Source organism: Leucopleurus acutus (assembly GCF_964270905.1).
Source record: "Leucopleurus acutus genome assembly, chromosome: 4".
NCBI lineage: Eukaryota > Metazoa > Chordata > Mammalia > Artiodactyla > Delphinidae > Leucopleurus > Leucopleurus acutus.
Window position 1 is genome coordinate 70,560,934 of NC_139146.1, and position 14,128 is coordinate 70,575,061.

Sequence of the window (14,128 nt, forward strand, 5' to 3'; positions counted from 1 at the left end):
GGGGAGTGAAAGCTAGGTGCCCAGAACAGTGACTACTCTATAAAGGATGCATCATTAAAGAATTGTTTCTCACACCAGGGAAGGCTAAAGCTCACGGCCTCTGAAGGTCTGTTGTCAGTAAGAGTCAGTCATTCTGAGAATATGAATTGGGTTCCTTCACACTTTTGCGCACCATCCCTTTGCTACCTCTCCCACCTCCCTGTCAGTTTTTACCCAGCGTCCCTTGACTTTCACTGCATCCATTTATTTAAACGAGTCAACTCCATCAAGTCACATCTCACTTGCCAAAAGTGCTTCTTAAAGGAAAAAAATTTGAGGGCTCAGTGGGAAGCAAGAGCATTTGAGAAAAAAAAAAAATGGGGCCAACATTTTCTGAGCATTTTGTGTATCTTTATAAAACATGAGCAGCCTTTGTGACTCCTGTGAAGCTATCTACCCTGGAGAAATACTGTGCAAGGTTAAGAGGAAAATGGAGAATATTGGGTCTTGTTTGAGAATTATAGCCCTAGAGAATGAAAATGACGAACAAAAGCAGTCTTCCCCCAAAAGAGTAATACATACCACCATGGTATACACAGTGATTTTAGGTGGGACTGTACACTGCACTAAATAACACTGACTACTGCACAACATGAAGGTGATTCTCTCATACTTCAGATTATGTCAAAGAAGAATTCTGTTTGGAACTGTTACTTTTTCTCGCGATAACTGTTGCTAATTTCCCTTGGTAACAAAGACAGATCAGACCCCAGACTCATCACTGTTATGACAGGTAATGCTGATATTACATTTAAGGTAGTGATCTGCTTTTCTTTCTAAATAAATTTACTTAATTAGATAGCCAGTTTACAGAAAAATTAAAAAAAAATAATAATGCAAGCTCTATGTAGATATGAAGGTGGATAGGTTATAGTGTGATATACAGAGATTTATTTCTTGCTCATGTAAAGTTACTAAGGTTCCAGACAGCTCTAGAGAAATTATCCTCTGAGAGGTGGCTCAGTGACCCAAGCTGTGTCTCGTAGCTGTACCACCTGGAATTATCCCCAAGAAGAACTTCGTGGTCAAACGTGGAAGGAAAGGAGACAGTATGGAGAATTGCACACCAGCTCTTCCATGCTTCTAACCAGAAAGTTTTGCACATCCCTTCCATTCACGTTTCATCAGTCAAAGCAAGACATGTGGCCATGCTTAATTTCAAGGGTGTGGGGAAATGCAATCCTCCCACGTGCTTATTAGAGGAAGAGAATGAGAATATTGGTGAGCAACAGTAATGTCTACCACCTACTTAAATGGATAAAGTTTGAGGTTCACTGGATTAAGCTATTATCTTAAAGAAGAAGTAGACCAGTAAATGACTGTATGGAAAAATAAGGAGAAAATCCTAACACCTCATGGTGCATGGACAATACAAAGTAAACTAGGCACCAGAGTTACTTTTTGGTATTTGACGTAGTTTTATAGAACTTAAAACTAAGTTCTTGTATGAGCGATTCACAAAAGGTGCTCTTGCCTCCTCGCTTCAATATTTTGTGTTTTGTTCACTAAGGTTTGTTACACCATTCACCCACTGCTTGGAGTGTGATGTCTCTTCAACAGAGCAGATTTTGCCAGGCTGCAAAGTTATCAGAGCGTGTTCATCTCCTCTGCTTTTCTTATCTTGCAGACTTGGATCCACATGCTGGTCATCGTTGGGAGCATCTTGTCTTATTTTTTCTTTGCCTTGGTTTTTGGAGCCATGTGTGTAACTTGCAACCCACCATCCAACCCCTATTGGATTATGCAGGAGCACATGCTGGATCCAGTGTTCTACTTAGTTTGTGTTCTCACAACCTGTGTTGCTCTTCTGCCCAGGTATGGTGTTTATTTTATCATCAAGAGAGTAAGTGAAGTCATAGGCTTAGAATTCATCAAGCGACTGCTAAGAATAGACAGTAGACCATCCTGTTTAGTAGTGGAAAAGTCAGTCTGTACTAGTTAAAGTATTGGTTTTAACTCTTTTGCCAGGGAACAGAAGTGGCTTAAGCAAATGAAAAGATTTATTTCTCTCTCAAGGAAAATCCTAGTCTGGTTGATAGTCCACACGGATAGGGCAGCTTTGCTTCCACAAAGGTATTCGAGGACCTAGATCCTTTCCTTTCCTCTTTTTCTTCTGCCATCTCCCAAGGGCGTTGCCCTCATCTGCGTGACTAAAGATGACTCACCACCAGCACATCCAGGTCCTGGGTCCCTGCATCCCTGCATCTCCGCCTGCAGGAGGGAGAAAGAGAAGATGGAAGGCATGCAGCTTTCCATCTTTCTTCTTTTTTCTTCTTTTTTGTATTGTCATGACCCAGATGTGGTACACATCATTGGTCATATCCCATTAACTAGAACCTGGGTGTGTAGACTCTGAATGGCTAAAATCTGGGGGCTTCTAAAAGGAAGAATGGGTACTGAGGGACACGTATCTCTGCTACGATCTATAAACACTGAAAACTTACCTCCCTTCTCTGACTTCAGTTTCTTTCCCATTTTAGTTTAACTTGATTTCTCATATCGTATGGGATGGAAATGGCTAAGAAGTATGCATGGGTTTCTAATCTATAGATCTCTTGAACTGTTTAGAGCTCTTCCCTTTTATAGTTTTATAAAATCTATCTGTTTAGCTGAAAACACTATAGCAAATAGCTGTTCTACCTTTTTAAACATGATATGAACATCAAATGGTGATTCAATATTATTCTCTAACAGGGTGGACAAATTGGCTCACAGGCCAAATCTGACCCACTGCCTGTTTTTGTAAAGTTTTATTGGATCATAGACATACTCACTGATTTAAATATTGTCTATGGCTGTTTTTGCACTACAACAGCAGAGTTGAACAGTTCCAACAGAGACTATTTGGCTCACAAAACCTGAGATATTACTGTCTGGTCCATTGGACAACAGTTTGCCAACCCCAGTCTGTAACACAATCATAAGGCACAAGGGGCACAAACCCTTTGTTGCTGAAAGACATCCGTTCTAGAAATGCATAAGAAAAACCCACCTGAGTCATTCTGTGGTGGTTACAGTTGTATACTTAATATCACTGGTAAACTGAGATGGTACTGTAGTGTTCACTGTTATTACCAGCTTTCAGATTAAAAACTGACACGATGAACTTTTAGAATTTATGAAGAAACAATTACTTTTAAGTTATAGCCTGAAATTTTTCTTCAAGAGCATTAATGGTACAATTTTATCTAATATTGTTGTGGTGAGCTGAAAAAACTGACCCCTAAAATACATCTGTGTCCTAATCCCTGGAACCTGGTGAATGTTTTATTTATTTAGCGAAAAAAGGAATTTGCAGATGTGATTAAGGATCTTGAGATGGGGAGATCATCTGGCTGGGCCCAAAATGCCCTCACAAGTGTCTTTATCAGAGAGAGGCAGGGTGAGATTTGACACTGACAGAAAAGGAGAAAGCACTTTGACCATGGTAGCAGAGATCTCTGGGTCACAAGCCAAGGAATGCCTGCAGCCACCAGAAGCCAGAAGGAGCAAGGAATGAGTTCTCCCCTAGAGCCTCCAGAGGGAGCATGGCCTTTCCAACGCCTTGATTTTGTTTCAGTGAAACTGATTTCAGAATTCTTGGCCTTCAGAACTGTGAGAGAATAACGTTTTGTTATTCTAAGCCAGCACATTTATGGTAATTTGTTACAGCAGCTATAGGAAACTAATACAGACTTTGGTATCAGAAAGGTGGCTGCTGCTGTAACAAATACCTAAAAGTGTGAAATAGACTTTGAAATTAGATAACGGGCAGAGCCTGGAAGAATTTTGAGGCACATAATGGAAACATACTAGTCTCCCTTAAACAGACTGTCAATAGAAGTATGGACATTACAGTGTCTGCTGGTGAAAATTCAGAAGCAAGGAGGAAGCATGGGCAGAGAGAGCCATATCATCTTGGAAAACACGTAAATGATCATAAATAGAATGTTGCTAGAAATATGAGCATTAAAGGCACTGCTGGTGAGGTCTCAGAAGGAAAGGAGAAACATGTTATTGGAAATTGGAGGAAAGGGGATCTTTGCAATATAGTGGCAAAAAACTTAGCTGAATTGTGTTCTACTGTTATGTGGAAAGGAGAATTTGTAAGTGATGAACTTGGATGTTTAGCTGAGGAGATTTCTAAGCAAATGTTTGAAGGTTTGGTCTGGTTTCTTCTTGCTGCTTACAGAAAAATGTGAGAGAAAAGAGACTGAGGGAAGTACTGTTAAGCCCAAAGGCACTAGATTTAGAAAATTCTCAGCCTATCCAGATTTCAAATTTGCTAAAATTAGGAGATTGGCTGTTGGGAGTATGCTCTGGAGAGAAGGCCCAGAGTGTGGCTGGACAGCCTTTGCTAGTGCTGAAGAGATTAGGTGTGTGACTCATGGATCCTCTTAGCCATCTCAGCAGTCACCAAGGAAGGAGATGGGATATACAGGAAAGATCTGTGGAGGACCCTCTTATCTAATGGTGTAAATACCCATGACATACATTGGAGACTCACAAGGTTTTTGTGAATGCTATAGCAGCATAAATACTGTCAGCTTGGACTGAAAGGGACACGATTGTGATAATTTGCTGCAATAGCCATAGGAAACTAATAGCTAGCATTTAAAAAAATACTCACTTACTGTGTGCCAATGCTTGGCCTGCTTTATATGTATTATCTCATTTAACTTAACATTAAGGCTGTAGCACTATTGGTATCTCTACTTTTACAGTTTTTATTTTTTATTTATTTGACAATCAGGAACTCACTATTTTCTCAGTGTTTCACAAATACTAATTTAATATTGTTATATTTTCCATTTTATAATTCACTTATTCTCCCCCTTTACCTCAAGAAGGGTCACCAGACACTTCTACTTTTTCTAATTGGTGAGTACTTTTTGTGTCCCATAATGCATTTGAGGTGAATGTAATTCTGTGATGCTTTTTGTAACCTAGGTTTATATACAGAGTTCTTCAGGGATCCCTGTTCCCATCTCCAATTCTGAGGGCGAAACACTTTGACAGACTGCCTGCAGAGGACAGGACTGAAGCTCTCAAGAAGTGGAAAGGGGCTGGAAAGATGGATCAGTTGACAGATATCTAAGTATTCTGACCACTCCACTGTTAAGTCAGAGAGAATACCCATTTCTGACCCTTCTGCTGTCTTTGCAGTGATGTCGGCAACTTCTTGTGCTGTTGAGCAAGGAAATTTATCTGTATGTGAAACTGCTTTAGACTCAGAGTACTCTGAAAATAAGGCCTCAGGGATGGCTGGACCCTCAAAGGATTAAAAGAGCAGAATACCCTCCTTGGAGTTGCAAGTAGGCCTTCAAGTTTGGAAGAGGGCCTTTGAAGAGGTTCCTCTACCAAACCAGCATGACTTGGATTTTTCCTTAAGGGACAAGAACATTTTACTGGGCTTGGAAAAGCCGATGTGATGACCTTTACTGTATGTTTGTAGACATTCGTAAAGGAGGTTAGAGTTTGACCTGAACAGAGTTTAGAGAAGTGAAATATTTAATTCAGAATCAAATGCTTTTAGGAAACTTTTTGGATTTTGTAAAAGCATTTTAATTGTTCTAGACATGCAAATATTTTCAAGGGAATTCATTTGAGACATATATTTATTTTACTATCTGCTCATTTCAGTGTTCTCCAGAGGTGGAAGGCTTCACTGGTAAGGGGCAGCAGGGATGCCAGAGTTCCATGGAGATGTGTTCTTCTCTCTGCTTCCTGTCAACAGAAGACTTTTTATGAGTTATACCTCTGTGCAGATGTTTTCAATTGGGAAACAGAGGCCATAGGTAAGGAATACAAAACCAGCTGAGTCTAGGGGCCCTTTGTCAATTTCCCATATTCTAAAACTGACAATAGCCTAATCAAAGTGAGACAATCAATTTCAGAACAGTCTTAGGGAGATCAGTTGAGGGTTTATAGTCTTTACAATACCCTACAACTTTTCTGCTTTTGCAACCTCTGAAAATGAGATATTATGGAACTGACAGTAATACAGGTGGTTCTCAGGAGGATTGCATGAGGTTCTTAGATTTGTTTTTTAATACATTTTAGGACAAGAATGTCTATATAAAGTTAATTGCTGTTGCAAATCATGTATGCTGGTTTTAGTTGGAACAAAGAAACTAGTTTCTACCAAAACTGTCAGGTATTTTGAGATGATATATTCTTGTTGAGTTCTTTTAAAAGTCTATATCTGTCCATCTGAAAATTGTCGGCCACCCAGAATTTCCTTCATGAAATTTCCATGCTAATGTTCCATGTCTATATGAAGCTCTTTTCTTAATGACTATTCAAGTATTATGCTCAGGGCTTAATCTTCTACCTGCTACCTACTGTCCTGGTCTGACATTTTTTGTAGCCTTCTGATGTTATTGCAAGTGGTCTTTTATACAGACTGATTTCTAGAATATTCAGAATCCCATATGGCTAATGGAGGTAGCTTTCTTCTTTCTTAAGATTTTTTTAAAAATAAACTGTTTAATAAATAACATATACAAAAAGCTGTCATTGCTCCTATAGATACTCACCAAATCCAACAGTAATTGGTACCAGAGCTTAGAAGGAAAATCCCAAAGCACACCTTTTACCAGAATACTGTTTTGACCTTTTCTTACATGGAAAAGTCAGTGATCCTCATAGCAGCTGGCATTCATTCCTTGAGATCATCATCTTCCGATAAATAAAAATTTAGAGATATATTCACTTGCAAATAAAAGATTAGAATCTAAGGATAAAAAGACTGAGTCCAAAAGACTAAGAGAAAAGGTCAATCCCCAGGATGTAAAACATCTGTACACATGAGTAAAGTCTTGAGTCTTCATGTTATGGGTCTACAATCTCTTATCCACAATTCCACAGTCTCAAGAACTCTGAAAACTGAAAAAGTTTTCATAAATTAGGCACAAATTCAATGTGTTAAACAGATGTAAGGCTATTTATTTATTTAATGTAATTATTCATATATTTTGCTAAGAAAATATTAGTAGATTTTATACTGGGTGCTAAACGTTGTAATATTATGCTTTTTAAATTTTTTAAAATTCTGGATTCTGAAACATTTCTGGCCCTCAGGCAAAAGAGATTTGGGATCTGTATGAAGCCTTTAAAGGGTCTTATCTACAATAACTCTTTTTACACAAAGTTACCCAAGCTGATGTGGTCTGTTGCATTTCGGTATTCAGTATATTTCACCAAATTTGGGGGAACCCAAATCTGCTCCTAGTAGCCAAAAAAAAAAAAAAAAAAAAAAAAAAAAAATTAACAGTATACATGTGTGATACAATTTTACCCATAAAGATTTATAAAAGAATTGGATCAGATTCCCAAAATGTGCTCTAGACATGAAAGATCCTTGCCTTCTTATCAGGGCTGAAGTTTTCCTTGGACCCTCAATGGGTTATTGGAGACTGCTAGCAACCTCTCATTTCAGACTAATCAAAGAGCCATCTTCCATCTAAAATAAAAGAGTATGTTCCTGGGGGAGTGAGATAGAAGACAAGAAAATTTTGATTGGTGGGAAACTGGGTGCCAACTATAATAGTGGGAGGCACCGTTTTCTGGGGCTTGCTCCATGTTTTATATCCATAAAAAGAAAAGATTATACCATTTTATTTGTATTAAGGGTTACTTAAAGTAAGTACAATATGTATATTTCACTGAACATAAGTTGAGCATATGTTGTTACATTATGTACCTATAAGTATAACAAAACTGACATATGTTCTTAAACTTTCATACAGTTGTGACCACAATTCGGTTGCCGGATTTTACATTCTCAATAGGTTTATATAAAATACAGAACAAGAGATGAATAATGTGGAAAGTGTCAAGACAACTTTTCGAATGTCACCTACGCACACATATAGAAAAGAGTACAAAAAAGACACGTATAAAATTGCAGGTAGTCTCTGGGGAATGCTGAGGCAGCCCAGGTTGCTGGTGGAGGGAATCCTACTTGTTCAAAAGGCATTTGGATGTTGCAAAATGGATGCCTGACTAATTGAAGTAGGTGCATGTGAAGATTTGTGTTTTGAAGCTTTTTTGCGGGAAAAAAATACTGTAACCACTAATTACTTCAAAATTGATGTGTGTAAAGTGGCCTAGTGCTTAAAAGCACCTTTAAATGTTTGTTTTAATTATCAATGGGAAGAAATGGCAACACCAGATATTAAACGTCTTTCAAGGACAATTACAAAATGTTTTTCTCCGTGCCAAGTTTTACTGTGCTTTCAGATACATTTCTGTGACTTTATTGGTATGGATAAACACAAGAAAACTGGAAAATACTTAATGAGGGGTGGGGTGCAATTTTCTTTTGAAAAGATTGCATCTCTCTACTCTTAAAGCGAATCCTCCTATAGCAAAGTTTAATCTCAACTTCATTGTCACATAGGCAGAATGAAATATTTCCCACAGGTATCTTCCTAGTTGTCAAAATCTCAATTGGCTAAGTGATACACAGTGAACAAACCCCAGCTCTAGGAAGGTTCTTTGGAGACTTTGTGTAAAATTACAATCTTGATTTAAATTCAGAATGGGCAGCCCAAGCATGTCAGGTGCTAATATTGATGTCAAAAGAGCTTTGTGCTCAATGTGATTTGCTATTTCAGCTACCTAAACGGATGCTCTGTCTTTCATAAGTTCTCAGCATTATGCAAACTTTAGAAGAGTAATAGTAAATAACTTAAGCAGGTAAATTAGCTTGGCTTTTAATAAATCAAAAGCAAGTCTCTGATGTTAATATTGTAATTTGCTATTATGCTCTTGTGCTTGAGAAACAAAAGCTGGCAAAGATTAGTCAGCCTGGATCTCAATGTCCTTTTTGTGACTGGACAAAAGGAACTTTCTCTAACCTGTTACACTCTTCTCTTTCCAGAGTGGATCATTTCGTGTTATAGTTACGGTTAGGCCTGCCTGGCAAAAGGACAAACTCTGTTTTGCTTTGGGTTTCAAAAGATTTTCATTCAACTTGATGCAAGAGAAAAATAGAATTAAAAAACGAAAAGCTGCATAAAATTAGACCAAGACAAACATGAACATTTGCAGTGCACTGTGGAGCATTACTGTCCATGAAAGTGCTTCCACACAGCTCTCTGCAGGAAGTCCTCCACTATCGAGAAGGCTATTTGCTCTGAGTGTCTCTGGTAAAAGTCTCTGATCATCTTTGGAATTAGTTGAGGAAAAAGGCGTGGATGTATATTTGTCTTTCAATCCATTTGACAAAGTACGTCACGTTGCTATAAACTCCAGGTCCCAGGACTTTGGAAAAGCAGACAGAGCCCCATGAAGTTAAGCCAAATAATGTCCACTGTCCTCCAGGCCGCTCACAGACCAGAGGCCCACCACTGTCACCCTGTAATGAAGAGCAGTGGATGTTAGTCACTGGTATGTCAGAGACCTCACGGTGTCCATGCTATCCTGAGGGTAAAATAAAGCCCAACCCAGTTTAACCAGTATCCTGAAAAATTTCAGCAGAGCTCTCATTGTCAACCTGAGAGCTTTCCACTACATAAACAGAACTTTCAAATGAACATTTTAAATCTTGATCTTTAAAAGAATAGAAATGACTTGGGAAAGGACTATATTCAGGACTTTTTGTCATTTCCTGCACTTAATGAAAATATCAAACTTTTTAATTTAGCGTATCAGAACTGAGTCTCTCATAATTGATTTCATTCTTTAATTTTGATCCATTTTATAAATGTAGAACATACCCAAAATGGAACATTCAAGGATAGTTTTCCCACAAAAAGTGCTAGAAAAATACTCTAAAGTAATTCATTACTTTCAAGATTCTTGCTATGTGAATGAATGCATTAAATAAGACCATTTACTGTATTTAATAGAAAAAAATTAGCATGCTTAAACAGAAAATACCACATAAGAATTAATTATAGTAAAACATTATTTATAACCTACATTTTATTTCACATGCATAGTAGTGGTTTTCATTCTTGATATTTAGGTGTTGCAGGCGAGTTTTACTCAGTTTTTTGATCCACATATAATTAACAGAAAAACACTGTGGCTTTTAAAATGCTAATGTTTGCTACATCTGAAAAGATGAGAATGAGAGATGTATTCTGCATGGCCTCAAAAGAGAAGGACTGATACCCTAGAAAATAAGTAAGTATGTGGACTCATGGCAGAAATTTACAAATACTCCTTGCCCTGCAAGAATTTCAAACTTGTAAGTACATCTATGGTCCTCCTACTTTGTAATGTTGGGGAATAGTAGAAATCATGTTTACTGATGCTCTTCTAAACACTTTCCCTGTATTAGTTCATTTAATCCTCATGAAATCCCTACAGGTTAATAATAATTATTATTATTATTTACATGTTATTACTTATATAATTATTTAAATATATAATAATTATAACTGTTATATCTACTTTGGAGATGATAAAACTGAAGCACAGTTTTATAACTTGTTCATTAGCAGAGCTAGGAGTTAAACCCAGGCAGTCTGGCACATGACTCCAACTTTATAACTACTAGGTTATCTTGTTTCTTAGAAATGCTACTGAATACAACTGCTATTAAAACAAAATTGACTTTATGATTGTGCTGTATGCTTTTGTAGAAGTGGTGATCTGTTTTTTTTTTTAATTGAAGTTTAGTTGACTTAGAATATTGTGTTAGTTTCAGGTGTACAGCAAAGTGATTCGGTTACATATTTCTTCAGATTATTTTCCATTATAGGTTAATACAAGATATTGAATATAGTTCCCTGCACTATACAGTAAATCCTTGTTGCTTATCTACTTTATGTATAGTAGTTTGTTAGTGCCATACTCCTAATTTATCCCTTCCCCCCTCCCTTTCCCCTTTGGTAACTATAAGTTTGTTTACTATGTCTGTGAGTCTGTTTCTATTTTATATGTAGATCCATTTGTATTATTTTTTAGATTTCACATGTAAGTGATATCATATAATATTTGTTTTTCTTGGACTTCACTAAGGATACTATTCTCTAGGTCCATCCATGTTGCTGCAAATGGAATTCATTCTTTCTTTTTTTGGCTGAGTAATATTCCATCGTACCACATCTTCTTAAGCCAGTCAGGTGTTGGTGGGCACTTGGGTTGTTTCTATGTCTTAGTTATTGTAAATAGTGCTATGAACAATGGGGTGCATATATCTTTTCAAATTAGAGTTTTCATCTTTTCCAGATAATATGCCCAGGAGAGGGATTGCTGGATCATACGGTAACCCTATTTTTAGTTTCTTAAGGAAGCTCTGTATTCTTTTCTATACTGGCTACACCAATTTACATTCCCACCAACAGTGTAGAAGGGTTCCCTTTTCTCCACACCCTCTCCAGCATTTATTATTTGCAGACTTTTTGATGATAGCCAGTCTGATCATTGTGAGGTGATACATCATTATGGTTTTGATTTGTATTTCCCTAATAATTAGTGGTGTTAAGCACCTTCTCATGTGCCTGCTGACCATCTGTATGTCGTTTTTGGAGAAATGTCTATTTAGGTTTTCTGCCCATTGGGTTGTTTTTTCAATATTGAATTGTATGAGCTGTTTGTATATTTTGGATATTAACCCCTTGTCAGTCACATCATTTACAAATATTTCCTCCCATTCTGTATGTTGTCTTTTTGTTTTGTTCATGGTTTCCTTCGATGTGCAAAAGCTTTAGGTTTGATTAGGTCCCATTTGTTTATTTTTGCTTTTATTTCTTTTGCCTTGGGAGACTGATCTAAGAAAATCTTGCTACAATTTATGGCAGAGAATGTTTTGCCTATGTAATCTTCTACAAGTTTTATGGTATGTCTTACATTTAGTTCTTTAAACCACTTTGAACTTATTTTTCTATAAGGTATGATTTACATGCAGCTGTCCAGCTTTCCCAACACCACTTTTTGAAGAGATTGTCTTTTCTGCATTGTATTCTTGCCTCCTTTGTCATAGATTAATTGACCATAAGTGTTTGGGTTTATTTCTGGCCTCTCTGTCCTGTTCCATTGATCCATGTGTCTGTCTTTGTGCCAATACCAAGCTATTTTGATTACTGTAACTTTGTAGTATAGTCTGAAGTCTGGAAGGGTTATGCCTCCAAGCTTTGCTCTTTTTCCTCAGGATTGCTTTGGCAATTCTGGGTCTTTTGTGGTTCCACGTAAATTTTAGGTTTACTTGTTCTAGTTATGTAAAAAAAAATGTCATGGTATTTTGACAGGGATTGCATTAAATCTGTAGATAGCTTTGGGTAGTATGGCCAGTTTAATAATACTAATTCTTCCAATCCAAGAGCATGGGATATCTTTCCATTTCCTTGAATCATCTTCAGTTGCCTTTACAACGTTTTATAGTTTTTAGTATAAAGGTCTTTTACTTCATTGGTTAAATTTATTCCTGGGTATTTTTTATGTGATTTTAAAAATGATTTTTAAATTTTCTTTCTGATGTTTCATAGTTAGTGTAAAGAAATGCAACAGATTTCTGTATATTAATATTGTATTCTGCTACCTTGCTGAATTCATTTATTAGCTCTGATAGTTTTTGTGTGGAGACTTTAGGATTCTCTATATAGAGTGTCATGTCATCTGTAAATAGTGACAGTTTTCTCTCTTTCCCTCCAACTTGGATACTTTTTATTTCTTTTTCCTGTATGATTGCTGTGGCTAGGACTTCCAATACTGTTTTGAATAGAAGTGGTGAGAGTGCGCACCCTTGTCTTGTTCCTGAGTTTAGCAGGAAGGTTTTCAGCTTTTCAGCATTATTATGTTGGCTGTAGGTTTGTCACAAATGGCTTTTATTATGTTGAGGTATGTTCCCTCTGTACCCACTTTGGTGAGAATTTTTATCATGAATAGATGTTGAATTTTTCAAATGTTTTCTCTGCATCTGTCGAGATGATCATGTGCTTTGTCTTTCCTTTTGTTAATCTGGCACATTACATTGATACATTTTTCATCTATATTCATCAAATATATTGACCTGTAATTTTCTTTTTTTGTAGTGTCTTTGTCTGATTTTGGTATCAGGGTGATGGTGGCTTCATGGAGTGACTCTGGGAGTTTTCCCTCCTTTTCAATTTCTTGGCATAATTTGAGAAGGATAGGTATAAGTTTTTCTTTGTATGTTTGGGAGAATTCCCCAGTGAAGCCATCATGTCCTGGACTTCTGTTTGCAGGGAGTTTTGTTTTGTTTTCTTTTACAGATTCTATTTCACTTACAGTGCTCAATCTGTTTAAATTATCTTGTTTCTTCTTGATTCTGTTTTGGTGGGCTGTATGTGTCTAGAAACTTGTCCATTTCTTTTAGATTGTCCAATTAGTTGGCATATAACTTTTCATAGTATTTTGTTTTTTGTATTTCTGTGGTATTAGTTGTTATTTCTCCTCTTTCATTTCTTATTTTGTTTATTTGGATCCTCTGTTTTCTTCTTGGTGGGCCTGGCTAGAAGTTTGTTGAGTTTATCTTTTCAAAAAACCTGGTCTTGATTTTATTGATCTTTTCTATTATTTTTTTAATCTCTATTTTGTTTCTTCTATAATCTTTATTATTTCCTTCCTTCTGCTTTGAGTTTGTTTTTGTTCTTATTCTAATTTATTTAGCTAGTAGGTTAGGTTGTTTGAGATTTTTCTTATCTCTTGAGGAAGGCCTTATTGCTATGAACTTCCCTATTAGAGCTGCTTTTGCTGCATCCCATAGATTTTGTAAGGTTTTGTTCTCATTTTCTGATTTCTTATTTGATTTCATCATTGATCCATTGGTTTTCTTAGTGGCATGTTGTTTATAGTCTCCATGTATTCACTCTTTTCCTGTTTTTCTTTCTCTGGTAGTTTCATACCATTGTGGTCAGGAAAAATGCTTGAAATGATTTCTAAATTTGTTGAGGCTTGTTTTGTGACCTAGTATGTGGTCTATCCTGGAGAATGTTCCATGTGTGATTGAAAACAAGTACAACTGGTCTGTTGTGTCATTTAGGACCTGTTTCCTTACTGGTTTTCTGTCTGGATGATCTGTCCATTGATGTCACTGGGATGTTAAAATCTCCTACTATTATTGTATTCCAGTCAGTTTCTCCCTTTATGTCTATTAGTATTTCTTTTACATATTTATATGCACCCAATACAG

General features: G+C 36.8%; 2 protein-coding genes across 7 annotated transcripts in view; one reads left to right on the forward strand and one right to left on the reverse strand.

Annotated features, from left to right (window-relative positions):
• The window catches only part of ATP10D (ATPase phospholipid transporting 10D (putative)), a 118,170-nt gene extending 111,643 nt beyond the window's left edge, over nucleotides 1–6,527 (forward strand). For all 6 annotated transcript variants that reach the window (XM_082837772.1, XM_082837771.1, XM_082837774.1 and 3 more), the window contains 2 exons: nucleotides 1,667–1,854; nucleotides 4,969–6,527. In XM_082837772.1, coding sequence (XP_082693898.1) covers nucleotides 1,667–1,854; nucleotides 4,969–5,116 — 336 coding nt within the window. In that variant the 3' untranslated portion in view covers nucleotides 5,117–6,527. The remainder of the gene's footprint in view (nucleotides 1–1,666; nucleotides 1,855–4,968) is intronic.
• A 2,317-nt stretch (nucleotides 6,528–8,844) lies between these two features.
• Nucleotides 8,845–14,128, reverse strand: part of CORIN (corin, serine peptidase) — a gene marked incomplete at its 5' end in the record, with an annotated part of 265,153 nt that continues 259,869 nt past the window's right edge. Inside the window, 1 exon segment of the mRNA XM_082837777.1 lies at nucleotides 8,845–9,382. Coding sequence (XP_082693903.1) covers nucleotides 9,200–9,382 — 183 coding nt within the window. The 3' untranslated portion in view covers nucleotides 8,845–9,199.